The 27,891-nt window shown below is 48.5% G+C and overlaps 2 protein-coding genes across 2 annotated transcripts in view; one reads left to right on the forward strand and one right to left on the reverse strand.

Moving 5' to 3' along the window:
• Positions 1 to 2,665: 2,665 nt before the first annotated feature.
• Positions 2,666 to 27,891, forward strand: part of LOC309351640 (zinc finger and SCAN domain-containing protein 23-like) — a gene marked incomplete at its 5' end in the record, with an annotated part of 31,425 nt that continues 6,199 nt past the window's right edge. The window contains 2 exons of the mRNA XM_081879428.1: positions 2,666 to 2,750; positions 5,143 to 5,516. Of these exons, the coding sequence (XP_081735554.1) occupies positions 2,666 to 2,750; positions 5,143 to 5,516 (459 nt within the window). The remainder of the gene's footprint in view (positions 2,751 to 5,142; positions 5,517 to 27,891) is intronic.
• Positions 11,340 to 27,193, reverse strand: LOC309351892 (uncharacterized protein). The gene is made up of 3 exons (XM_081880065.1): positions 26,993 to 27,193; positions 21,824 to 21,962; positions 11,340 to 13,781 (listed from the first exon to the last, which is right to left on the reverse strand). The coding sequence occupies exon 3, from the start codon at positions 13,652 to 13,654 to the stop codon at positions 12,251 to 12,253; it is 1,404 nt and encodes a 467-aa protein (XP_081736191.1). The 5' UTR covers positions 13,655 to 13,781; positions 21,824 to 21,962; positions 26,993 to 27,193; the 3' UTR covers positions 11,340 to 12,250.

Below are 27,891 nucleotides of genomic sequence, written 5' to 3' on the forward strand. Positions count from 1 at the left end.
GTTCGGTCTTTGTGCCCACCGTCTGCGCCCCCGGGACTCGCCATCTTTCACTCGGTCCAGTCCCTTCAAACGCCCGTTGCCGAGCCAGCTCAACTGGGGACCCTCAGGACCCCCGTCGCCTTCCCTGAGCAGGAGCTCCCTCCCCACTCGAGGGGGTCCGAGGGGGCCTGTCCCTCCCGCTGACTCCCCTTCTTCTTCTTCCTCTTCTTTTTGGGGAGACGCGGCGGAGGAATCTGTTTCGTGGCCGGGAAACAAAGCTGTTCTGCTTCTGGCCAAGGGAAGGAACGACGCGCACCGCCAGCCAGGAGGGTCCAACGGTAAAAGGCGATTCCTACCTTGCTGGGGGTTGGACTAGATGGCCGCGGAGGGTCCCTGCCAACTCTGCAATGCTGTGGCAACAGCTCTGGGTCTCCGCGCGGCACACGCGAGCTCCTGCTTTGAGAGGGAGGGGACAGAGGTGTGCGCCCGGCTTGCCAAGGGTTAAATGCACGGAGCCACGAAGAAGACAGGGAAAAGGGGGGGGGTCCTCCTTGGCAAAAGCCCCTCCCTGCCGGGGGGTGGGGGTGGCGACGATCGACCCTCTGCAACTGCCGCCTCGTGGCGCCTCCGGGGACCCGGTGAGTCTCCCGTCCCCCTCTCCCGACAGACCCCATTGGGAGAAGGGGGTCCCAGGGCTGCAGGGGGTGCATGGAGGGCTTCTCTGCTCACGTGGGGGGGGACAACGCCCCCCAAGTCAGGGAGTGGAGGGTCCTGCCAGGGAGAGGCGAGCTTGCGGGAGAGCGGCAGCTCTGCGCTTCTTTTGCACCGATGAGCGGCGGGCTGCTTTAGGGGGAGGATCTTTGGGTCAAGGGAGGGAGGAATGCATGGGAATAAACCCATCTCAGGTTCACATTTATTAACTGAAGTTGTGGCCGCCCGGAAACATTCGGACATGAAATGTCCCCTAAAACCTAAACCTCAACTATGCAAGAAAGGAAGACTGACTCTTGGAAGGTGGAGGGCAGAGAAGATAGAGCACTTCTTCAAGCAGCGCAGAGTTAAACTTGTGGAACTCCCTCCCACAAGAGGCAGGGAGGCCACTAATTGAGATGGCTTGAAGAGAGGACCAGGCAAGTCCACGGAGGAGGAGGAGGAGAGGGCGATGGGGGGCTCCTCGCCATGACGGCTGTTCTCCGCCTCTCCAGTCGGAGGCGGAGAAAAGAAAGCATTTCTTAATGCAGCGCAGAGTTAAGCTCATGCAGGAAGCAAGAATGGCCCCTGTAGGACTAAAACTCCCATAGTTACATAAATCTTTCTTCTTTATTTAAAGAAAACCTGTCTGAGACTCCAGCTTACTAAATATCCCCTCACAAAGGTCCCCTGCAGGACACACTGGGCTAAAAGTTTAAGGGGAAAGGAAAAGAAACCTTCGAGTAAAGGGTTGTTTAGTGTTGTTGTTGTTGTTTAGTCGTTTAGTCGTGTCCGACTCTTCGTGACCCCATGGACCAGAGAACGCCAGGCACCTCTGTCCTCCACTGCCTCCCGCAGTTTGGTCAAACTCATGCTGGTAACCTCGAAAACACTATCCAACCATCTCGTCCTCTGCCGTCCCCTTCTCCTTGTGCCCTCCATCTTTCCCAACATCAGGGTCTTCTCCAGGGAGTCTTCTCTTCTCATGAGGTGGCCAAAGTACTGGAGCCTCAGCTTCACAATCTGTCCTCCCAGTGAGCACTCAGGGTTGATTTCCTTCAGTATGGAGAGGTTTGATCTTCTTGCAGTCCATGGGACTCTCAAGAGTCTCCTCCAGCACCATAATTCAAAAGCATCAATTCTTCGGCGATCAGCCTTCTTTATGGTCCAGCTCTCACTTCCATACATCACTACTGGGAAAACCATAGCTTTAACTATACGAACCTTTGTTGGCAAGGTGATGTCTCTACTTCTCAAGATGCTGTCTAGGCCTGTCATTGCCCTTCTCCCAAGAAGCAGGCACCTTTTAATTTCGTGGCTGCTGACACCATCTGCAGTGATCATTGAGCCCAAGAAAGTAAAATCTCTCACTACCTCCATTTCTTCCCCTTCTATTTGCCAGGAGGTGATGGGACCAGTGGCCATGATCTTCGTTTTTTTGATGTTGAGCTTCAGACCATATTTTGCGCTCTCCTCTTTCACCCTCATTAAAAGGTTCTTTAATTCCTCCTCACTTTCTGCCATCAAGGTTGTGCCATCTGCATATCTGAGGTTGTTGATATTTCTTCCGGCAATCTTAATTCCGGCTAGGGATTCATCCAGCCCAGCCTTTCGCATGATGAATTCTGCATATAAGTTAAATAAGCAGGGAGACAAAATACAGCCTTGTCGTACTCCTTTGTTGTTTAGTGAGGTCAGGGCAATTTATCTAAGTGAGAGTGGGCACAACAGCGTGAGAGGAAAAAGTGTCGGTGCGCCCGTCCCAATTCTGTGGGGAGGGAATCCCCCAGCTTAGGAACTGCCGAAAGGATGTCCTCTCTTGGGCCAGCCCACACCCCAAATTCTGAGGGTGATGCTGAAATGACAAAGAGGGCCTCGTCTGCCATCTGGAACACCCAAGAGGATCTGTAGGGAAAGAGACGGCTTTCCAGATCTTTGGGGGCTGAGGTGAAGGCCTCATGGGAGCACCTTGTAATCATCTCATCTGATGCAGAGCATGGAGTACAATGGCCACTCCTCTCTGTGGCTGGCAAAGTGGACAGAGCTGGGCATGGGCACTCCTGGTCACTACCTGAACCCAAGCAAGCATGTTGGATCTAAGAGAACCCCAAGCATCCATGGCTAGGGGAGGGGCTTAAGCTATGTTACATCATCATCATCCATTACCCAGACTTCACCGTAAGTTCCCTGGGCAGATGACAATATTGAAACAAAGTATTAAAAGCAGTTTAAAACAATTTACTGTAACAAAAATACTATGAGTAATATTTCCTTGATTTGAGCATTGTCTTTTGACCCCAATCATATGTACTTTGGTCTCACCCACTTGGCCCTCAGGGGGTTGGCCAGTCAAGTATCTGGCCCTCAGAACAGAGAAAAAGGTATGCTACAACAGCAGCAAGAATACTTATTGCAAAGTACTGGAAGACACAAGACCTACCCACCCGGGAAGAATGGCAGATGAAGGTGATGGACTACATGGAATTGGAGGAAATGACTGGTAGAATCCGAGACCAGGGAGAAGAGTCGGTGGAAGAAGATTGGAAGAAATTTAAAGTCTATTTACAGAAACATTGTAAAATTAAGGAATGTTAGAAGGAGGCTGGAATGAAGTTATGTGGCTTTAGCAGAAGTACTATAAAGGATTAAGTAAAAATAGATTGTTAATGGATGAAAGGAGGGAAGGTAAAGTTACATTGTATTAGGATAAAAATTGGGAAGGATGGAAAGGATTTGTTGAAATAGCTAACCGAACTAAAATACAAAAAAGGGAGGTGCGAGGAGGTCAAGGAAACAAGCAAATGAAAGATAAGCTATGGGAAGGTTCGTTGTATTTTTTTTTCTTCTTTTGTGTTTTTTCTTTTTCTTTTTGGTTTAATTGTATCTATTTTTCTGTTTGTTGCAAGTCTGTGTTTAATTTGGTGTGTTTTCTTTTTTTTTGGTAACCTTTAAAACCTTAATAAATATTATTATTATTATTATTTAAAAAAACAGAACAGAGAAAAAGGGACCCCCCACGCCAGTAGAGCATCTGGAGAATGCTGGAGATTTCAGTAGCTGGAAAGTGATTCAGAAGCAGGGAATAAATGTGCCCTGAAGTGGTGGCGGGCGGGAGAGCCACGCTTGAGGACCTCTTGGTTAGGACGCCCACTATAACCCAGTGCTCAAATAACGCTCAGTACAAATTACAGATAGGTAGCCGTGTTGGTCTGCCATGGTCAAAACAAAATAAAAAAATTCCTTCCAGTAGCACCTTAAAGACCAACTGAGTTAGTTCTAGGTATGAGCTTTCGTGTGCATGCACACTTCTTCAGATACACTGAAACAGAAGTCACCGGACCTTTCTATATAGTGAGAAGGTGGGGAGGGGTATTACTCAGAAGGGTGGTGGGAATGGGTGATTGGCAGATAGCTGCGATGAGCCTGTTGACGACTCTTAACGACTGCAATAGGTCTAACAGGAAAAAGCAAGGGGTGAGAAGGTGAAAAATGGCTTTGTCATGTATAATGAGATAAGAATCCAATGTCTTTGTTCAAACCAGGTCTCTCCATAGTTTTAAGTTTGGTGATAAGTTGCAATTCAGCAGCTTCTCTTTCCAGTCTATTTCTGAAATTCCTTTGTAATAGAACAGCTACTTTGAGATCTTGTATAGAATGTCCTGGGAGATTGAAGTGTTCTCCTACGGGTTTTTCTGTCTTGTGGTTCCTGATGTCGGATTTATGTCCGTTTATTCTTTGGCGTAAGGTCTGGCCTGTTTGTCCAATATAGAGAGCTGAAGGACACTGTTGGCATTTTATGGCATACACAATGTTAGACGATGAGCAATTAAATAGTCCCGAGATGGTATGTGTGATGTTGTTGGGGCCAGTAATGGTGTTGTCCGGGTGTATGTGGCAGCAAAGTTGGCATCTGGGTTTATTGCAGGCTCTGGTGCCAGTGTCCGTGTTAAGTCTGGTTATAGTATTATTGTGGGTTAGGAGTTGTTTAAGATTGGGGGGCTGTCTGGAGGCAATGAAAGGTCTTCCTCCCAGAGCTTGAGAAAGAGAACTGTCATTGTCCAGGAGAGGTTGCAGATCTCTGATGATGCGTTGTACTGCTCAGTACAAATGACTCACTTGTCAATCACAGTTCTCTCTTCATTCCTTGACCACAAACTCTGAAAGGCAGGAGAACCAGGCTGATTCAGAAAGCCCAGCAGTTCCCTCCACATCTTGCAGGGTAACAATTCCTCTAGGAGGGATAGAGGCTTAGTTCTTCTTCCTCTTCTTTTCCTTAACAAAAATATAGCATTTCCTTCTCCTGACGGTGTGTGTGTTTTGTGACACAACAATGTACTGGTTTTGTAGGATTTCCTAGCACCTCTTAATCCGGGCAGAGGGAACTTGGCAGAAGATCAAGGGGTTCCTTCATCCCTCTTGGGGGCTTCCTGAGAGCATATATGAATAAGCAAGACTCAGCTGGCCCTTAAGCAGGAAGAAGCCATGCCATCAGAACTGGGAGCTGTGGGAAAAAAACTGTGCAGAAGATCCTGAGTGAGGAGGACACCGTCTGCTCAGAGGCTCAGAGCCAGCAGTTCAGGCAGTTCTGCTTCCAGGAGGCCAAAGGACCTCGAGAGGTTTGCAGCCGACTCTACCACCTTTACCATCAATGGCTGAAGCCAGAAAGGCACACGAAAGCTGAGATGCTGGACCTGGTGATCTTGGAGCAGTTCCTGGCTATCCTTCCACCGGAGATGGAGATCTGGGTGAGGGAATGCGGAGCGGAGACCAGTTCCCAGGCAGTGGCCCTGGCCGAAGGTTTCCTCCTGAGTCAGGCGGAGGAGAGAAAGCAGGCAGAGAGAAAGCAGGTGAGAGAGACTTTCCTCTGGTTCAGAACATGAGGGATAGCACTCCAAAATTCTGTACTAATGTACCACCTCTTTTAAAAAACTTACAAGGAATGATATTGAGTACCCCTCAGGCTTTTTCCTCTGTCATTGCTAAACTTCCTCTGCCTTTACTGTTTTGAATCCTTGTTTCTCTTTCAGGGAAAATATCTGTTACAGGAAAGAGGCCCAGATTCCTCTGAGACAGAGAGGACGCCATTGGACACAAGAGACTGGCTGCTGGGTAAGGAAGAATAAGTTTTTTCTGTTTGGTCACATTCTGTGAATTTTGAAACTAATTTGTCGGTTCTTTTGATCTTTTTTGGAATGGCATGTGGGGCCCAGAGCCCCAAGGAGGGGAGAAGTATTTTTACACAACTATCATATGAAATGTGTGCAAAGGTCAACATGCCCTTGCTAAGTGAGACTTGTGAAGGGCCAACTGTAGTTAGAGAGACACTGCTGAACCTCTAAGATAAGCATTCCCTCCTGGCTTCCCACTTACCTCTGTCTCTCGCAGGTGACCAGCTGATGCCAGCAAGACCTCCTCCCGCATCTTTTCATGGTGGTGAAGGAGAAGCAACGGCTGCAGAAACAGATCAGGTAGAGGGAAGGAGCATTGTGGGGAAGGGGACTGAGGGGTGGGGCATCCAGGTGCCTCTGGGCCTGAACAAATCTCTCTCCTCCTCTTGGCTTCTGTCAAAACCACCCTTAAAAAGCCTGGAAATGCCATTCAAGAAAGTCTACATGCTCACCTCGCCTTAACTCACCTCTTGAATGTTGCTAGTATGATGTCCCAGTCGTTGCAGATATAAAGATGACAGATAGGTGATAGATAGATATATGATAGCTAGCTAGCTAGCTAGCTAGAGAGATTATAGATGATAGATAGATGATAGATAGATAGATAGATAGATAGATAGATAGATAGATAGATAGATAGATGGATGGATGATAGGGTTTCAACTTACACAATAAGAAACAAACTGATGTAGAAATAAGCCAAAACAAAAAATTCCTTCCAGTAGCACCTTAAAGACCAACTTCTGAAGAAGTGTGCATGCACACGAAAGCTCATACCTAGAACTAACTTAGTTGGTCTTTAAGGTGCTACTGGAAGGAATTTTTTGTTTTGACTATGGCAGACCAACACGGCTACCTATCTGTAACTAGAAATAAGCCTTTACTCATATTACCTTCAAATATTCATATAAAAGCAATCCAACATCGGATTGACACCATTCCAATGCTGTTCTGCTCAGAAGGAAGATGGCTACCAGAGGAGGCACTTGGGACATGGCTGGGGGAAGCCATCATCCCTGAAGCATGAGACCTCATACACAGCAACCCTTATGCTTGGGTGATAATCGCTGCCCTCCTGGTCTCTGAGTGCCAGACATATACCGTAGCCATCTCAAGGACAAGAGTGGATCCAACCTACATGGATCGGGGACTTGGCCAGGACAACTTTGGTTGGGAAACAGACTCACCCCCCCCCCCCCGGAAATGAAGAGAAAGTGATGGTACTTACAGCCTGGCCATGCCATCCACGAAAGATCCCACCCTCCTATCTAAAGTAACTAACTATCTGAAATGCCTACCCAAGCCTAAATCTGACCCCAACCCCAACCCCTGCCCTAAGTCTATACCTAACCCTCGCCCTAACCCTACACTTCCCATCAATAAAATCAGAGAATTGTAGAGGTGGAAGGGACCCTGATTGTCATCTAGTACAACCTCTGTGTCACAATATTGCTGGGCCCTTGGCTTAATCACGCAGCAAGCAGACTCCGTCAGTTTTCAAGCAGCTTTTATTATATACCATAATTACAGTCAGTGCCACTCCCACAACTGCCAACTCCTTTCAAGACATTGAGGCATCTGGGCTCTGATTCCTCCTCCAACAGGATGTCTTCCAGAAGCTCCCCTTTTGTTTCTGCAATTGACATTTTTCTTTGACCCTGGCTATCCTAGGAGCATGGGGAGATTCTGGCTGGTGTCCCACCCCTCTCTCTGATGAATTCCCCCCCCCCCGGTGGTGTTGTGAGACACCGCCCATTATTCCCTTGGTTTCCAGCCCTCTCTCACTTCCCTGAGAATTTATCTCTTCTTCTCTGGCAGAGGAGAAGAGATTTTGAGGGGACTCGTCCTCAAATGGCTTGGAAGAAAGGAGAATGACTCCTTCCTTCTCTAGCTCTCTGTCTCTCTAGAGAGCTCCGTTTCTGATATCCTCCGACTCTCTATACCCACCCTTCTCTTCCTCTTCACTCTGGGGAGCTCCAGGTCTCCTCTCAGTCTCTTCTTCTCCAGGCTGAAAATGTCCAACACCCTCACCCGTTTCTCATGAGCCTTGGTTTCCAGACCCTGGACCATCTTAGTTGCCCTCCTCTGCAAACTTCCCATCTTGTCAATATCTTTCTTAAATAGTGGCACCCATAATGGGACACAGTACTCCAGCTGTAGCCTGACCAAGGTAGAATAGTGTGGTACTCTGATGTCCCTCGACCGGCAGGGAGCAGGACTCACAGCCATAATAGCCTCTGACCTTTTTGACAATCTCAATGTTTTTAGATGGCCCTCTCAGGCCAGGTGGGAAAGGCCAGCAAGGAAGGGAGCAGGTCTTCCAGAACACACAACCAAGATGGTCTCTGGTCTTCTCAGCTGGCCTCAGACCCTGTAGCCGGAGTTCATCCGTCAGTCACTCCAGGCCCCACCCTCTTAGACCAGATGGGCAAGGCAGTGAGCAGGTCTTCTAGGACTCTTCAGCAGCCAAGGCCTCCATGGCTGGTGTCAGTCTGGTCTCCCCCTTCCCAGGCATGCAAGGCAGGGAACAGGTCTTCCAGGATTTGCAGCCAGTATGATCTCTGGCCTTTTCAGTAGAGACCATTGGAGGGTGGAATGGAATGTGAGAGTGGTGGTAATGTGAAGCAGGGCTGGTTAGATCAGTAGTAGAGAGACAACATTGTTTCTCATTGTTTTAGCTGTAAAGCAGTGGTTCCCAATTAGGGGTCCAGGGACTCCTGGAGGTCCACGGAACACACCCAAGGGCCCCACAGCACCCCCCCTGCCAGGGACTCACTTACCTTGTTGATTGCACAGTGGAAACCTTCTACAGATCATCCAGCTGCTGCTCACTGGCTGGGGGACAACTTGTGAAAGTATAAATATATCTAAAAGACCACTGTAGACAGTTGAAATCATTGGCAGGATTACAAGGGAAACAAACTTTGGTTATCATGATTATATAATAGACGGATAACAGTAAAAGATGCAGGGGGAAGAGAATTTTTAAAAAGAAATGGTACCCATGGAGGGAGGGAAGGAGGTCTCAAGGTTCAAAATAACCTTTTTTATTTTTATTTTTTGGAATGGTTATGGTTATTGTGTATATGAAAAACCAATAAAAAATATTTTTTTAAAAAATGGGTGCACCCATTCTGTCTCTTTCTAGAAGTAAGCTCTCTAGAAGCCCTGCTTGCCCCCTGTTGCAGGAATTTATGTATAGGTGGGGGGGGTGTTGCCCCTCCAGCAGATATCATGCACATGCAACCCACTACCAAAATCAGCACCATCATTTTTGTGACTTTTGTGATTTGTCCCCACAAAACACTTCATCAAAGTGTCTATTCAAAGGGCCTTTGCTGCACAATACCAAATGTAAGAATTCACTGATCAATGTATCTGTGTACTGGCTCGCTGGGAAAACCAGAAATTCCTATAGACGTATGAGCTCAGCTACTCAGCAGCCCCTCTGCCTGAGTGATAATCCCTGGCATCCTGATACCTGAGTGCCAGACAGGTAGCTATTCCAGAAATAACAAACCCAGATGAAGACAAAAGGGTGTGATTAACTTGGCCAGAAACAGGGAAATGTAAAGATCTCTTTTGTTTCACTTGATGGGTGTTTGGTGGAGGGTAGGGGGAACCATGGGGCAGGGTCCAGGATGCTCAGATTCCTGCCACCAGACCTCCCCTTTGATGATGTAACCGTGATGTATGAGTGATGTAGTTTTGGGGGGGTGTAACATGGGGATTAGCAGCTAATAAAAGTTTGGGTTCTCTTGTTTGGGGCTTCCATCTTGTTCCACCTTGTGGCTGGTGGGAGTCCTGTTACTCAAGACCAAGCCAACTGGCTGCTGTTTTGCTCTGCTCTTCCTGGCTGGGGTCCTTGTTTTTTGTCCAAGGGAGCCCTCAGATTTCTCCATTAACACCCCTCAGCTCTTTCTGATAGTCCAGAATTGCAAAGCTATTTCAGGGGGCAGAGTCCACATGGCAGGAGGAGACACAAAACCCATTGCAACACAGACCCTTTTTCTGATAGTACAAGCCGGGGAGGTGGGTTGTGGCCTCCCGGAAGTAATACCAAATCCCTTCCATGGTCTGGAGCTAAAGTCAAGACCGTGAGCCTGAGCGTTCCCCTACACTGTACAAGCATGACACAACCCTAAAACCCCAGACCTCTCTCTTTTGAGAAATCAACTGTTAAATGCATGCTTCCATGATTATTTTATGAATGAACTCTGCATTTTCTGTGAATGGGCAACCACTGACCAATCAGGATCGTTAGATTTTGGCAGGCAGCCAATCAGATGTTGCAAAACAGCGACCTCTGGTGTCTGGAGGGCGCAATGGGCAGGGCATCACTGCAATGCTTAGGCAGAGAAGGCAGCTCAGCCTTTGGCAGGTTGATTGAGTGCCTCCTGCTGGGCAGACAATGGAAGGAGCTTCATAAAATGTCTCCATTCTGGTATCGATTGCCTAGAAGTGGTACAATGTATCTTTTGAACTTGGCTGAAGGGGGAAACATACAAAATCTTCAGAAATTCACATAAAACCAGCGTCTCAACCACTTGGTTCCATTCCAATGGCATTTTCCTCTCACTGGGAAGGCAGATCTTCAGCACAGCCCTTCTCCATAATCCCATGGGTAGATCATTGCCAATCCAATGGGTAGATCATTGCCTGTTTTTTTTTTAAATAGTGAGTAGATAGCAGTCTCTTGGAAGTTGGACATGCCTGCTCTAGGAGACCCCGGGAGAGGTCACAGCAGGAGGGGGAATCTCTATGGATGCTTCAGCAGCCGGCCTCCTCTGGGTCTCCTGGCCCCCTCCTCTCCTCCCTCCGAGCCTGAACTGCTCTCTGGCCCAGCCTCTTCCTGCTCACCAAACCCTGTTTCCTCCTTAGCTTGCAACATCTCCCCTTCCGGTCTGCTCCCTTTTCTCCCTCTTTCTGCTCATCACCATCCCAACACCAGTTCCCAGGATCTGAGCCTTCTTCCATTGTGGACACCTTCTTCCCCAGCTGGTGCCCCCCCCCCCGCAGCCAGCCAGTCCATGACAGCAAAAGCAGCCACAGCAGTATGATGGTAATATGAACTGTGGTCCTCTGGCAGGAAAACTCCTGAGTAGCATGATTGAATAAAAACTTCTGGGACTATGGAAAAGTAGCTCTGGGGTTGCCCCATGGGGTTCATGAGTGAAGATGGGCCCCCCAGGAGACTTCCCTGGTACCTGCAGCCCCTGCTTTGCTCTCTTGAAATTAGGCTTAGGGGGGAATTCTCCCATTCAATTTCAGTATTTCAAGTTTTCTTCAGAACGCGCAGGAGGCAGCGATGAAGTTCTGGTGAAGAAGCAGTGCTTGGAGATCATGTGGTGGTGGGGGGGTTTGACAGAGTTTGGTGCAAAAAACATCTTGCATGCTTAAGTAGAGCAACTCCAGGGCATGAGCCAAGTAGCAGGAGGGTAGGGGCCACGTGCAGAGCAAGTCCCACACTGAGGTCAAGAACACACACAGAGGCAGCAGGAGTTCTTCAGTAATAGTTTACTGAGCTTTCAAAGCATACAGTTCTCACTGGGTCCCCAGTGAGGCACAAAACGTAGCTCCTGAGAGCAAATCCAGTTTCGGCAGTAAAAAAAATACAGCATGCAGGATATCTAAGTCAGGCACACAAACCGGCAGAAGGGAGCAAGGGAGGAAAGAGGCTGGAAGGACACAGGGCAATGGAGGTGTGTCTTTCGCTTCCTGTCGTCTGGGAGGGAAGTCAGCAACTCGGCATCTGCAGGGGCTTCACGAAGAAAAGCTTTCTGCCGGCTGCTTCCAGGCAAATGAGCATCCCATAAATCCAGATTCACCCTCTCCCCCTCACTATCAAAAGGTACCTTACATCTAAAATTATACTCACTAGTGTGAGACATTACCTTCATAATTTCATTACTATACAATTATAGATATAAACACCAGAACCTCAAAGATATGACATGCTTTTAAGATGGATTTCCTGCTGAGTTCATTGCTGTGAACAAAAGAGTGGACTCTGAAAGGAACACGTTCCTCACTCCATACATCTCAATGGGTTCTCCCCTCTGAGTCCTTAGATGTTCCTTAAACACTCCATTATACCTAAAGCCCTTTCTGCAATCTTTCCCTTTAAACAGCTTCTCCTCTTTGAGGGCTGATGGGTTTGTAGGGTGTCAGCTGTGAAAGTTCTTCCTGTCCATGAGTCTGTGGATGTAGGGCTTCCACTAGGACTGAACCTCTGTCTACTTGACATTTATAGGGTTTCTCTCATGTGGGAGTTTGTTGATGTAAATCAAGGGTTCCACTCGGACTGAAGCTCCTTCCAAACTCCATACATTTAAATGGTTTCTTCCCTGTGTGTCTGCTGATGTTTTCTAAGTTTTCCACTCTGAGTGAAGCATTTTCTGCCCACCACACCTTTAAATGGTTTCCCCCTTGCCTGTGTGAGTCCGTTGATGTGTTCTAAGGGTAGATGTGTAACTGAACCTCTTTCCGCACTCCATGCATTTAAATTGTTTCTCCTTTGTGTGAGTCCGTTGGTGTAATTTAAGGCTTCCATTCTGATTGAAGCTCTTTCCACATTCCATACATTTAAATGGTTTCACCCCTGTGTGAATCAGCTGATGTGTTCTAAGGGTAGATGTGTAACTGAAGCTCTTTCCGCACTCCATGCATTTAAATGGTTTCCCCTCGCCTGTGTGAGTCCGTTGGTGTGATCTAAGGGTAGGATTGCAACTGAAGCTCTTTCCACACTCCATACATTTAAATGGTTTCTCCCCTGTATGAGTCCGTTGATGTATTCTAAGGTTTCCAATCTGCCTGAAGCTCTTTCCACACTCCACACATTTATGTGGTTTCTCCCCTGTGTGAGTCCGTTGATGTGATCTAAAGCTTCCATCGTAAGTGAAGCACTTCCCACACTGCACACATTTAAACGGTTTCTCCCCCGTGTGAGTTCGTTGATGTATACTTAGAGCTCCACCCTGACTAAAGCTCTTTCCACACTCCATACATTTAAATGGTTTCTCCCCTAAATGCCTCTGTTGATGTTTATTGAGGTTTCCAATTTGACTGAAGGCCATCCCACATTCCGTACATGTAAATAGTTTCTCCCCTGTGTGAGTCCGTTGATGTATTCTAAGTGTATCTCTTCGACGGAAGCTCTTTCCACACTCCATACATTTAAAAGGTTTCTCCCTTTTGTGAGTCCGTTCATGTAATTTAAGGTGTCCCCTCTGACTGAAGTTCTTCCCACACTCCATACATTCATATGGTTTTTCACCTGTATGAGTCCGTTGGTGTAATTTAAGATTTCCATTCTGTTTGAAGCTCTTTCCACACTCCTTGCATTCATATGGTCTTTCATCCATGTGAGTCCGTTCATGTAATTTAAGGCTTCCACTCTGATTGAAGCTCTTCCCACACTCCATACATTCATATGGTTTTTCACCCGTGTGAGTCCGTTCGTGTAATTTAAGGTTTCCATTCTGACTGAAGTTCTTTCCGCACTCCATGCATTTAAATGGTTTCTCCCCTGTGTGTATCCGTCGATGTTTTCTAAGGCTTCCACTATCACTGAAGCTCTTCCCACACTCCATACATTCATATGGCTTTTCACCCGTGTGAGTCCGTTCGTGTAATTTAAGTTGTCTACTCTGACTGAAGTTCTTCCCACACTTCCTGCATTTGAATCCTTTCTTGCCCATGTGAGTCCGCTGATGTGTTCTAAGTTTTCCACTGTCAGTTAAACTCTTTCCACTCTCCATACCTTTAATTGGTTTCTCCCCCGTTTGAGTTTGTTGATGTGAACTATGTGTGCTCATTCAGTGAAGCATATTCCACATTGCACACATTTCAATGGCTATTCCTAATAAAACCAAAGGTGCCCCATCCTCCAGAATTCTGACGTTCTTCTCCATCACCATCTTCAGAGTGGGACGAAAGGAAATCCTGTTTGGGTTTCAGGGGAAAGAGAGTGCAGGAAGAAAAGGCACATCAAACTCCATTAGCAACTTTTCTTATTTCAACATCTCCTACATTCTTCCACATCCTACCCATGTTCCCAATTTTTAGGAAATGAAAATGCAATGATGTCAAATGATGTCAAATGATAGTAATGCATCAGCAAACTTTTATAATCCTCATTCGTCATTAATAAAGCAGTATGATTTTGGAATACCGTTGTCCTGTGAGACTGCCTTTCAAATTTAGTGGTCCCTCCGTTAGCACCTCAAGATCTTCATAAATCACCTGCACAGTCCCACTGACCTCAGAAGGTCCATATGGACTCAATCTGAATTTGACCAGACACATGTTAGAGCTCAACATTGAAGGTTAACAACAGGAAGATTTAAAGGAACTATTGGAAAGACTATTCAAGGCAGCAGAGATATGGGATGATCAGAGCCCCCCGAACTTGAAACATGGGAAGTCCCAACAAAAAAATTATAATTTAGGCAGAATATTTGGACTATTTGATATGTATTTGTATAATTTGGAACATTCAATGTGATTTCATTGGATTGTTAAAATGGGAAAACTAATAAAAATGATTAAAAAGAAAAAAGAGCTCAACATCGAGTCTACCAAGTGGCAATGGCGATGGCAAAGAGGACCTTCTTCACCGCTTCTACTGCATCTGCAGAAAACAGCAGCAGGAGACTCTTTCAGGTGCTTCGCAATTTAACGGAACCACTTACTCCATTGGGGCCAGGTAAGGCCCCCAAGATCTCCTGCAATGATTTTGCAAAGTTTTTTGCAGATAAAGTCGCTCAGATTCGGAAAGAGGTAGACTCCACCGTGGCATCAGTCCTGTTTGGGTGCCTGAAGGTGTTTGGAGGATGGATGGCGGCTAACAGATTGAGGTTGAACCCTGACAAGACAGAAGTACTGTCCCTGGGGGACAAGGGTGGGCAGGTGGGGGGGGGATCCCTGGTCCTGATGGTGTAACTGTGGCCCTGAAGGACCAGGTGCACAACCTGTGAGTCATTTTGGACTCACAGTCGTCCATGGAGGCACAGGTCAATTCTGCATCTAGGGCAGCTGTCCACCAGCTCCATCTAGTACGCAGGATGAGACCTTACCTCCCCGCAGACTGTCTTGGCAGAGTGGTGCATGCTCTTTTTATTTCCTGCTTAGACTACTTTTTATTTCCTGCTTAGACTACTGCAACACGCTCTTTGAAGGTGATCCGGAAATTGCAACTAATCCGGAATGCGGCAGCTAGACTAGTGACTGGTAGTCGTCACCTAGACCATATAACACTAGTCCTGAAAGACCTACATTGCCTCCCAGTACGTTTCCAAGTTTTTAATCTTTAATGTTTTATTCTGTTTTTAATGTTCTGTTGGGAGCCACCCAGAGTGGCTGGGAAACCCAGCCAGATGGGCAGGGTTTTATAAATTATTATTATTATTATATCATTATTTTGGGATTCCCAGGCCTACATCTTTTCCAGGGACTGTGATCTGGATCAGTCAGAGAACTAGTGACAAGGCTTGGTGCTTGGGGTCAGCTGAATGGGTGCTCAGGGAAGCTCCTGTTCTTGGAGATGGACCTCTGTCTACAGGCCTCACATTGCATGGCGAGAGCAGGAGAAGCAGAAGAAAAGCAGCTGGCAAATGGGAAATGTCCACCCCCATTGCTCCTTATAATAATGATGTGCTGCCTGATCTCAGGCCCATCTTCTGACACAGGACTATCTTAATGTGACACTGAGAAGCAGGATATTATCAGCAAAAACATAACTGTACTTAATGGAAATTTCATCCTTGAATAGGTAATATTGATTCATTGATGGCCTGAAGTTGTGTTATTTCTGGAGATATGAATTTTTTCCTGATCTGTCTTAAATATCATAATTATAGGATGTCATGGGATGTTAGAGGAGCAGTAGTTCCTTTAGTGGGGGACATTGTCATGCACCTTCTGTGGAGTTTGGAACAAACAGGGTTAAAACTCCGTGGTGCCCTGCATCTGGGAGGGGCCGGAAGCAGGGCCCTACGTCACAGGCTTTGTCTGTGAGAGTTACTTTCAGTTCTCACTGAGAGACGGAGAGAGACGCAGCTCAACTGACAGGCTGTGTCTGTGTGCTTTTGGAAGCACGGAGAGATGCCAGAATGGCGGAGTCTTCTGACGGGAAAAAGACTGATTTATGGCTTGTAAATAAACGCTTCTAGAGATAAGAACTGATCTGTCTTTTGGACTTGATTTATCCCTTTCTCACATGGACTCAGGACCGCTGCATTACTCTGCTAGGCCAGCTCAGAGCTTCCAGGGATACGGAGCCCAACTGGGAAGCTTGCCGGACCCAATATCCGCAAAGGTTATGGAGGCAACGTGTTTCCTGACAAGTGTGAGAAGGGAGGAGAACGCCAGCTTTGAGTTGCTGTGATCTCCTGCCAGGAAGGGCAGTGGGAGATGCTGGGGAGCGGAGCCAAGAGCCAAGAGAGACGGCTGCTTCGGACGTCCAGCTTGCTGGCAGAGTGAGTACGCTGTAAGCCCCGGTGGGAGGAGATGGCTGCTGCTCAGGCACAGCAGGGCAAAGACAGCTACCCCGGTGAAAGGCTCAATGGCACCAACTGGGAGGCCTGGAGTGAGCACATGTACCACTGGCTGAAGGGAAAGGAGCTGTGGGAATGCACGCAAGCAGATCCAGGCCAGGCCCAGCCCAAAGCAGACGTGGCTGATGCTCTAGAGAGAGAGCAGAGGGTGCTAGCCATTTTAAAGGGCAGTGTTCATGCATGGCTGTTGCCAGAGCTCCAAGGGAAGAAGCCCTGGGTCGCGTGGCAGGCACTGAAGACAGCATGTCAGAAAGCAGTGGGAGCCACACCAGAGGGGGCTAGAAGATGCCCAAAGGGAGCAGCAAGCCCAGGAGGGTCTGAGCAACGCCCAGAAAGCCCAGAGGGGGCTAAGAGAAGCCCAGAAGAAGCTGGGGCTGTTTTGGGGAGCTGTGTTTATGCTTCAACACATCTGAGTGATGGACTGTGTCCTGGGGAAAGGCTGGGAGCTGGAAAGAGGAAAGCAGTGGCAAGCTGTTCCTTAGGCGACGTGGCACCCAGGAGTGGGGGTGCAGGCCGATCTAAGAGCTCTGAGAAAGCCAAAGTCTCCCAGAGTTGTTTGTGCTTTGAGGCGAAGTCCAACAGCAAAGGGCATTGTTCTGCTGAGGCTCTGGAATGCAAGGTCAGCCACCTGCAAGGAAGGCAGATAAGCAGAGTTTCACAGACAACAGAGCCTGGGAACAGCAGTAGCAGCCGTGCAGTAACCATGGCAACCAGGATGGACACTGACTTTGACACAGACCCCGGTGGGGGTGCAAGCGTTGCCATGGCAGCTTTGGAAGACAGTCAGAGAGACACTTTATCTCTAATTATAGACACGGGAGCGACTCACTGTCTTGTGCCATCTGGTGGGCTCCTGAGGAACTGCAAGACAGTTCAAACTGGACGTTATGTCAAAATGGCAGATGGATCTAAGAGACCACTGACTGAATCTGGGTCTTTATATTGTTCTTTCTTGGATTGTTGGGTGCAAGCTTATGTTGTCCCAGAGCTTGCGCACTCTCTTTTAAGTGTAACAGCCTTAAATGATGCTGGGTTCGATGTTCACTTTTCTAACACTTGTTGCTCTTTCTACAGGGATGGAAAGAAGATCTACAGCGTTGAGAGAACAGACAGGCTCTTTCTGGTGCAGATGCCTGTTGAAAATGGGGTTGGTGGAAAAATGGGACTAGTGGAAAATGGGACTGGTGGAGAAATGGGGCTGGTGGAAAATGGGGCTAGTGGAGAGTCCATTGAAGATGCCCATGTGCAGTGTGCAAATGTCCCACCACACGATGGTTGTATTCACTTGTGGCACCGAAAATTCGGACATGCCGGGTGGTCGCTTGTGAAAAAAGCCGCAGAGAACACCATTGGTTGTAGGTTCAAGGCTTGTGACAAATACCTAGATTGTCAAGCCTGTAAGCAGTCGAAGGTCACAACATGCTCATACCCCAGATCAGAGAGGAGAACTAGCAAACCCTTTGAACTTGTGCATGCAGATTTGTCAGGACCCATGCCTACCCCTTCTTTAGCTGGGTCTAAGTGGGTTCTAGTTCTGATTGATGATTTCTCGAAATTTTGTTGGGTTTTTGCGCTTAAATGCAAGTCAGAAGCGGCTGCATTGATCAGGGATTGGATCACAGCGATTGAACTACAGTTCTCTACCAGGGTGATTTCCTTTCAATCTGATCGCGGGGGGGAGTTCACAGGTTCTGCGCTGCAATCGTTTTTCAGGCAGAAGGGTATCAATCATCGATTGACGGCCCCCTACTCTCCGCAACAGAACGGGGTTGCAGAGAGAAAGTTTCGCACATTACAGCAATCTGCGAATGCTATGTTGGCAGACTCGGGTTTGCCACAGCGCTTTTGGGCAGAGAGTTATCGGACAGCATGTTTTGTACAGAACAGGGTGTACAATTCCAGTGTAGGCAACACACCATATTACTTGTTGCATCAGAAGAAGCCGAAGGTGGGGTTTCTTCATGTTTTTGGGTCTGAGGCTTTTGTTCTCATTCCAAAAGCCATGCGCAAAAAGGGTGAGCCAAGGTCTAGGAAGATGATCTTTGTGGGCTATGAGCCGGGTTCAAAGGCGTGGCGTTTCGCATACCCTACTGGCAACCAGTCTAAGCTGCTTATTAGCGGCAGTGCTGAGTTTTGCGAGCAGAGTGGGTGGAAACGTCTTCATGGGAACCCAGATGTTCTGTCAGACTCAGATGAGGAAGAGGAGGAAGGCGAGGCTGAACCTGTTGCTGATGCGCGCAGTCCACAGCAACAGGGTCCAGCGCCAGTTTCTCCGAAAGGGAGTCCCAGGACCCCTCCACAGGTCACCATCAAGTCTGAGCTAAGGAGTGCACCATCCTCACCAGCAGAACCAGCTGTGCGCCCGAAACGGCGCAGCAGGTCAGAGGGGGATGTATCTGACACAGAGGATAGTAGGGTTGATCCAGGTGAATCAGGCGCAGTTCCAGAATTCACGCTGAGGAGGTCAGCAAGATCAACGAAGGGCAAGCCACCTGAAAGGTATGAAGCCACTAGTGTCTGGGTTGGTGTGGCTAGATGTGAGCCTGAATCCTTTGAGGATGTTCAGAAGTTGCCTCAGGAAGAAGCTAGCAAATGGCATGAGGCGATGCAGAAGGAGATGAACTCAATGGAGTCTCTAGGTGTGTTTTCTCTCACGAAGTTGCCAATGGGCGAAAAAGCTGTTAGCTGCAGATGGATTTACCGTTTGAAACCCACAGAAGCAGGAGAACCACAGTATAAAGCGAGATTAGTAGCCCGAGGATTCACACAGAGGAAGGGTGTTCATTTCACAGAGGTATATGCGCCAACCTCGAGAGCGGAAACTCTGAGAACGCTTTTGGCGATAGCAGCACAGAGAGGTTGGAAGGTGAACCATTTTGATGTAGATGTCGCCTACCTGAACTCAGATCTCAAGGAGGAGTTGTACATGCTTCCTCCTCCAGGGTTTGAAGTCAGTGAACCAGGCGTTGTGTGGCGATTGCACAAATCCATCTATGGATTACGTCAATCTGCCAGGAATTGGAATATGTGCCTACATGAAGCCTTAGAGGAGCTAGGTTTTAAGAGATCTCTTGCAGACAGTTGTCTTTACATTAAAGAGTCAGGCTTGAAACAGGAAGTGATCCTTGTGTTTGTTGATGATATCTTAGTGATGGCGCAGGTAGAAAAGTTTGCTGGAGAGCTTGGAAAGCGGTTCAAGCTGAAGCAGCTTGGAGATGTCAAATCCTATCTGGGCGTGCAAATCACAAAAGCAAGTGATGGAAGCTTCTTGCTTTGCCAGAAAGGTAAGATTGAACAGTTGCTTGAGAAGTTCAGGATGTCTGATTGTGCAGGTGCCAGATCACCCATGGAGGCTGGTTTTGTAAAGGAGTGTCAGCAAGTAGAACGTGTGGTGTTCGAAAACACTGAGCTCTTTCAGTCAGCTCTGGGTAGTCTGTTGTATCTGTCACAGTGGAGCAGACCAGATATAGCGTTTGCTGTCAATCTGCTCAGTAGAGAGGCCTCAAGTCCTAGTGTGCAGGCCTGGAATGGTATAAAGCGGGTGCTGCGTTACCTGCAAGATACCAAAGACTTTTGTCTTAGGTTGTCAGCTCAAGGAGAAGTCAAACTGACTTGCTTTGTGGACGCAGATTGGGGTAACCTTGAAGATCGCAAATCAGTGTCAGGTCTAGTGGTGAAGTTTGGGGACTCAGTGATAGGGTGGAGGTCCCGGAAGCAAAGTCTCATAGCGCTTTCATCTACTGAAGCTGAGTTCAGTGCGCTATCAGATGCTTGCAGAGAGTTGGAGTTCTATGTGTGTTTGGTTGAGGAAATCTGTGGAGAGATTTGTCTGCCCGTTGTGGTGCATGAAGACAATCAACCGTGCCTAAAACTGGCTGAGACAGGGCAGTTCAAGGCGAGAACCAAACATTTGGACATACGTTTTCAAAATGTGTGTCAGAGCGTTCGTGAGGGGCTAGTTGCTCTGAAATACTGTCCCTCAACCAAGAACCTCGCTGATGGTTTCACAAAACCATTAACCTTCCAGAAGCACGAGGAGTTCTGTGAGGGTTTGTGTATGGGGAAAGCATTGTTGGCTATTGTCCCCAGATGCAGGACAAGAGGGGGTGTGGAGTTTGGAACAAACAGGGTTAAAACTCCGTGGTGCCCTGCATCTGGGAGGGGCCGGAAGCAGGGCCCTACGTCACAGGCTTTGTCTGTGAGAGTTACTTTCGGTTCTCACTGAGAGACGGAGAGAGACGCAGCTCAACTGACAGGCTGTGTCTGTGTGCTTTTGGAAGCACGGAGAGATGCCAGAATGGCGGAGTCTTCTGACGGGAAAAAGACTGATTTATGGCTTGTAAATAAACGCTTCTAGAGATAAGAACTGATCTGTCTTTTGGACTTGATTTATCCCTTTCTCACATGGACTCAGGACCGCTGCATTACTCTGCTAGGCCAGCTCAGAGCTTCCAGGGATACGGAGCCCAACTGGGAAGCTTGCCGGACCCAATATCCGCAAACCTTCTGCAGTAAATTACCGTATTTCCCCCTCTATAACACGCAGATTTTTTTCTCCTAAAAAGTAAGGGGAAATGTCTGTGCGTGTTATTGAGCGAATGTGTGGTCCCTGGAGCCGTCTGTCCCAAGTGCAGGGCAAAAATCAGGCAAAAATCATATCGCGCCGTCACGGAGGAGAGGAGGCTGCTGCTTTCCTGCATTTTGCCTCAGGGTCTTACTGCCCACCCTGTTCTGTTTCAGTTGCTGTTTGCGCAAACGGAACAAAGAGCAGTGAAATCCCCTCCCCTCCAGGCAAGCAGAGGGGAAAGCAGAGCGTCCTTCCCTCTAATTCCTCTCCGTGCTCCGGTGCTGCTGCTGCTGCGTCTAGGGACTCGCAGGCAGCGGAAAACATGCAGATGAGAGAGGGGGGGGGGGCTGGCTTGGGTGGGTGGGTGGACTTTTGCCTTCCTTTCCTCCCTCCCGTTAAACCCCTCTCCTGCATTCTTAGCTAGCTGCTTCTCTGCACACCCCTCTCGTGTTCCTTGTCCCTTCTATGTTTTTCCTTCCCTCCCCACTTAAAACGTGGTTACAAAGCACGGATCCACATGGATCATCAGGATCTTTGCATTGGGTCACCCCAAATTCACCATCAGATCACATAGCAATGATCTGATGCAAAAACAGGGCTGCAATGGTGCAAAAATGTGGTTACAAAGCAAGGATCCACATGGATTCTCAGGATTTTTGCATTGGGCTACCCCAAACTCACCGTCAAGTCACATCTGTGGCCACAGCATGAAGCACAAAAATGATACATCCACTGTTTCATTCAGATTTTTTTTTTCTTGTTTTCCTCCTCTAAAAACTATGTGCGTGTTATGGTCAGGTGCGTGTTATCGAGCGAAAAATACGGTATCCACCCTTGGTCCCCACCCTGCACTCAGCTCTCACCTGTGGCTTCCAGAAGCTGTCAGCATGCAACAGGGGTTCAAGCAACGGCTTCCACCGGCCGGCTAACCCAGGTGAGGAAAGCTGATGGGTCTCAAATCCTTGGTGGGTTGGGAAGTTCTGCTTCAGGTGAAGGCAGGTCCTGGTGGATGGAGAGGAGGAGAAGAACAGTGAATTCCACAGTCAAAAAGGCAGATTCTGCCCGTGCGGAAGAGGAAAGTGAAGGGCAGATGGGATCGTCAACCGGGGAAGGAAGCCCATTGAGAAGGAAAACTCTGGTCCTAAACCTTCACTGCCTCGTGAGTTATGTTCAGGAGAAGAAAAGGCTATGGAGGGAAACCCACACAAATCCAGAGTGGAGTCTCTAAGACGGTTGGAAGGTGTCCTGCACACCTTCTTCATTCAACTCCTGCAGCCAAGCTGGTGCCTAACGTACTGCTCTGCTTTCCTTGGGACCATATCAGCCAGGCTGAGAAGGGGTCTTGTTGTCTAGGAAGCCCAGGACCCCCAAACTCACTGCCCAGGCTTCCATCCGGTGGCCCCTTCAAAGCTATTAGAAGTATTGTGGGCTGCAGGACCAAGGAAGGTCCTGCCACCATTATCCTTCCAATTGTGATTCAAGCCACATAATGAGATAGAAACTGTCCTGGTTGCGCTGGTTGATGATCCTCAATGGGCCAGAGGCCAAGGGGGAAGCTCTTTCCTGGTTCTGCTGGATCTCAGTGGCTTTGGAGACCTTTGACCATGGTATCCTTCTGGACCCTCTAGGGGAGCTGAGGGCCCTGCTATGCAGTAGTTCCCCTCCTTCCTCCTCGGCCGTGTCCAGAAAGTGGTGTTGGGGTATAAGTGTTCAGACCCCTGGGTGCTCCCCTATGCTTTTTAATATCTATATGAAGCTACTGGGAGAGATCATCAGAGGGTTTGGCTTGGGTGTTCACCAGTATGTGGATGATACCCAGCTCTTCCTCTCTTTTAAATTGGAACCAGTGAAGGCGGTGAATACCCTGTGTGGCTGTCTGGAGGTGATTGGAGGATGGATGGATGACAGCTAACAGACTGAGGTTGAATCCTGACAAGACAGAAGTACTGCCCCTGGGGGACAGGAGACAGGCAGGTGTGGGTGACTCCCTGGTCCTTGATTTTGAACTCACAGCTGTCCATGGAGGTCATTTCTATGTCCAGTGCAGCTGCCTACCAGCTCCATCTGGTGCGCAGGCTAAGACCTTCCCTGTCCACTGACTGTCTTGCCAGAATAGTCCATGCTCTGGTTATCTCCTGGTTAGACTACTGCCATGTGCTGTACATGGGGCTACCTTTGAAGGTGACTCGGAAGCTGCAACTAATCCAGAATGCGGACCTAAACTAGTGACTGGTAGTAGCTGCTGCGACCAGATATCACTGGTCCTAAAGGATCTTCCCTGGCTCCCAGTGTATTTCTCAGCACAATTCAAACTGTTCGTTCTGACTTTTACAGTGTCATGGTCTTCTGCTGGTTCCCTCACTGTGAGAAGCGAAGTTCCAGGGAACCAGGCAGATGGTCTCCTGCCCCATGGAATGCCCTCCCTTCAGAGGGCAAGGAAATGAACAACTATCTGACATTTAGAAGGCAGCTGAAGGCAGCCCTGTTTAGGGAGGTTTGTAATGTTTGATGCTTTATATTGTTTTATATATTCTGTAAGCTGCCCAGAGTAGCTGGGGAAACCCAGCCAGTTGGGCGGGGTATAAATGCAATTGTTATTCTTATCTTGTGACTTTTTGTAGTTATTTTGGATTTTGTAACTTTTGTAGCTTCTTTGGACTTCGCAATATCAGCTTATGAAATGTTATGGGTGGAGAAAATCACAGGGTTTCCGTAAACTATAATCCCACCCACAAACTCTCATTCACATACAGTCTGTAAATTTGGGGAGGTCACACACCTCACCTGTGCTAATACTGGCAGTCTTTGGCCTGCACAGGCACACCCGGTGTGTAGAGCCTCCAGCCCCAGGCACTGTCTATCAGGAAAATGGGTCCTTTGACTGGAAAGATTCATGCAGTCACCGTCATCGGATGATGAAGGATTGTATCTCAGCTTGTCAGTCACTCTGACATTGCCTAGAAAGAATAAGAGGAACAGAAATGCTTTTGAGGTGCAACTTCTGTATCAATCCTAAGAGCCATTCCATGGACTCTGCACCCCTGTTTCTGATGACAGGTGTACATTATCCTCATCCTCAGTAGAAAAGACAATAAAGATGGAATTCTGAGAGAGAGGAAAAGGTTTCTGGCTGCTTCCTGGGTGGGATTGCGGAAACCAAGAGCCGCTTCTGAGAAGGCCTCCCCCCTCCCCTCTTCCTCTCGGGATTTCCTCTCCTCTCCAGGGGACCAGAGGTTGGACTGGGCAGAATCACTGCATCTGGACAGGGCAGGGGCTTATGGGGTGGGAAGAGGATGGAGATTGCAGGAAAGAAGGGGTGGGGGGACTGGACCCCCACTTTCCAGGGATCCCTCTCTGGTCGCCTTGAAGGTCTCCCTCCTAAGCAGGAGGGAGAGGCCAAGGTGGACCCTCCGGAGATTCCCCTTGGGAGCCCCGATGGAGACGTCTCCCCCCCCACTTCCTCGGCCCCCTCCTTTTCTCCCGGAGTCTCCCCTGCATCCTGTTATAAGAATTTTAAGGTCATAAATAATAATAAAATTGTTCAAAACTGTATATATAAACCACATGTCTGAAACCCCACAGAAAAGGTCTTGCACAAATTGACCTCAAATATTTCTCTGCAAGGTCAAAGTGGGAAACCTCCCCATTGTCTCTTTCCTCACAAATTTTGTCTTAAGTGCACATACCAGATATGAACAGGATGTGAGCCTGTGACCTGTGACCTAGATTAGAATAGAATAGAATAGAATAGAATAGAATAGAATCACAGAGTTGGAAGAGACCACAAGGGCCATCGAGTCCAACCCCCTGCCAAGCAGGAAACACCATCAGAGCACTCCTGACATATGGTTGTCAAGCCTCTGCTTAAAGACCTCCAAAGAAGGAGACTCCACCCCACTCCTTGGCAGCAAATTCCACTGTCGAACAGCTCTTACTGTCAGGAAGTTCTTCCTAATGTTTAGGTGGAATCTTTTTTCTTGTAGTTTGGAACCATTGCTCCGTGTCCACTTCTCTGGAGCAGCAGAAAACAACCTTTCTCCCTCCTCTATGTGACATCCTTTTATATATTTGAACATGGCTATCAATCATCAATACCTCAATACATACCTCATCAATCATCTTGACGCGCAGAGATATCGTCCGATCCGTCCCTCTGCCGCTGTTCCGATATCTGGGCCCATAACCAGATATTGTTGATGATATGCAGTGTCCCGTACACAGCGGAAGGATGAGGAGTACGTGCCACATACTCTATATTGCTTTATTTACACTTCAAAGCTGGTATGTTACAGAAAAACATCTTGCCTCTGCCGGAGCAGAGAAAAGCATCCTCTCTCCTCTAAAGCACAGAGAGAACAACACACACTGAACTGCAAAGAACAGTGAAAAACAGGAAACCAGTGTACGTCACATCCAGTCTCCCTTTCCCGTGGGAAAAACTCAACAGCAATTGACTGTGGAATGTAAACATTGTCTTGTGACAAGCATTTCGCTGCACAGTGAAGAGAGCAGAAACCAACAAAAACAACCTTTCTCCCTCCTCTATGTGACATCCTTTTATATATTTGAACATGGCTATCATATCACCCCTTAACCTCCTCTTCTCCAGGCTAAACATGCCCAGCTCCCTTAGCCGTTCCTCATAAGGCATCGTTTCCAGGCCTTTGACCATTTTGGTTGCCCTCCTCTGGACACGTTCCAGTTTGTCAGTGTCCTTCTTGAACTGTGGTGCCCAGAACTGGACACAGTACTCCAGGTGAGGTCTGACCAGAGCAGAATACAGTGGCACTATTACTTCCCTTGATCTAGATGCTATACTCCTATTGATGCAGCCCAGAATTGCATTGGCTTTTTTAGCTGCCGCGTCACACTGTTGGCTCATGTCAAGTTTGTGGTCAACCAAGACTCCTAGATCCTTTTCACATGTACTGCTCTCAAGCCAGGTGTCACCCATCTTGTATTTGTGCCTCTCATTTTTTTTGCCCAAGTGCAATACTTTACATTTCTCCCTGTTAAAATTCATCTTGTTTGTTTGGGCCCAGTTCTCTAATCTGTCAAGGTCGTTTTGAAGTGTGATCCTGCCCTCTGGGGTGTTAGCCACCCCTCTCAGTTTGGTGTCATCTGCAAATTTGATCAGGATGCCCTTGAGTAGTTATAATAACAAAAGAGTGGCCAAAACCCAGATTTTTCTGTTGTAGACCACCTTTTCTGTGTTGTATGTATGATGTTTCTGGGGGTGGTCTTGGACTCCAGGGTGGGCAATTTAAAATGTCTATATAAGGGCAGGCACACCTTTGTTCTGGGTCCTCCTCTCTCCTGCATGGGGTGAGTGAGGACCCTGTTAACAGTTGCCATGAATCTGATTTAAACTGATTTTATAATGAAATGATTTCAGAATGTTGTCTATTTTACTGTTGTTAGCCGTTCTGAGCCCAGCCTTGGCTGGGGAGGGTGGGATATAAATAAAAATTATTATTATTATTATTATTATTATTAAAGATCAGGCTTACTAGCTGCTTTACTTCTCAATATTCTCTGCTTGGTCTCTGTTATTTTCTCCTACCGATAGAGAACCTACAAAAGACCTCTATATGGGATTTTGGTTACCCCGTAAGGGAAAAGGAGCAGTTCTTTAAACTTATATTAACCCAAAGACCTCACGTGGCTCGGCTCACCCCTCGCCGGGCGGTTCCTTCTCTCCATCCGGAGGGGGCCACCAACACGCGCAAGGGAGGGGCAGGGGGGTCTCTATCCAGGGGGCCTCTCTCGCACCCGTTAACCCTTTCATGGCCCGCCTCTCTCCCCGCGGGGCCAGTGGAAACGGGGCAAGGGGCGCTCGTGGGGACCCCCTGGGTGCGCGCCCCATGTCCGCCCCTGCCAAGGCGCCTAAGGAGCCAAGGAAAGCCCCCTTCACAGCACACGTGCAGGGATCCAGGCCCTGCCGACGGGGCCGACGAAAGGCGCTTTGGGGAGCTGGCGGGGGTCTCTTGGTACTTTTCTCGCCTCTCCCCCCCCCCCCGCGACCGCTTTACCTCTTTCTCCTCGCTCCCGATTCTCCTTTCCTTTCCTCCAACATCCACGGGGGGGGTGGTCCGAAAGCGCGCGCCCCTAGAGCTATGGGGCAGAGCAGCAATCCGGAGTGGAAGCTCCACATCCGGGAAAAGCAGGCAGTTTGGGAAGGGGATACCTCCCCCCCCATTCCTGGAGCAGAAGCCGGATTGGAGGAGGAGAAGGAAGGGGTGCAACGTATGGGGGGCGGGAATTGGTGTTGTGGGGGCGGGGTGAGAGGAGGATGTGCCGGGAGGGGAGGGAAAGAATTGAGGGGGGGGGGAGGAGAGGAAGGTTTTTCCCCTCCCCCCTTCCTTCTGCGATCAGGGGAGCGGGGGAGGGGCTGATCCCGGAGATCCAGCTGCAAAGTGGGGTCCCCTCCCCCACAATGTTTACATTGAAAAATCCTTCCCTCCCCCACGCCACGAAGTTAGATCCGTCCATGTTTTGGTGGACATTGAGCAGCGGGTCGGGCTTTGTGACTCCTGTGTTACGGGGAAAATGGGGCTTGGGCTTCTGCACACACAGCCCCGACACCCAGGTAAAATTCCTCCCTTGTGTCTCCGTCAGAGGTAACACAATGCGGCCCGGAAGAAAGCAAGACAGCTGTTGATCTGTTTGCGCGCAGAGGCCCCCCCCCATGCGAGGAGTGAAGCAGCCCAGAACTAAAGCGCGATGCAATTTGGACACCCTCAGATAGTAGCCCCCCCCCCGTCACAGAGAGAGCACCCCAAAAACATCCCCGGTTGCGCCACAAAATGAGTTCTGCATGGAAATCAGATCAGACTCCGAGTTCATGTTTTGACAACGTGACAAGTCTGTCTGTCCGTCGGGATCCCTGAGGATTCCTGCTCGCTGCCTTTTCCTGGCCAGCCGGAGAGAT

Source organism: Podarcis erhardii (genome assembly GCF_964252035.2).
Source record: "Podarcis erhardii genome assembly, chromosome: 10".
NCBI lineage: Eukaryota > Metazoa > Chordata > Lepidosauria > Squamata > Lacertidae > Podarcis > Podarcis erhardii.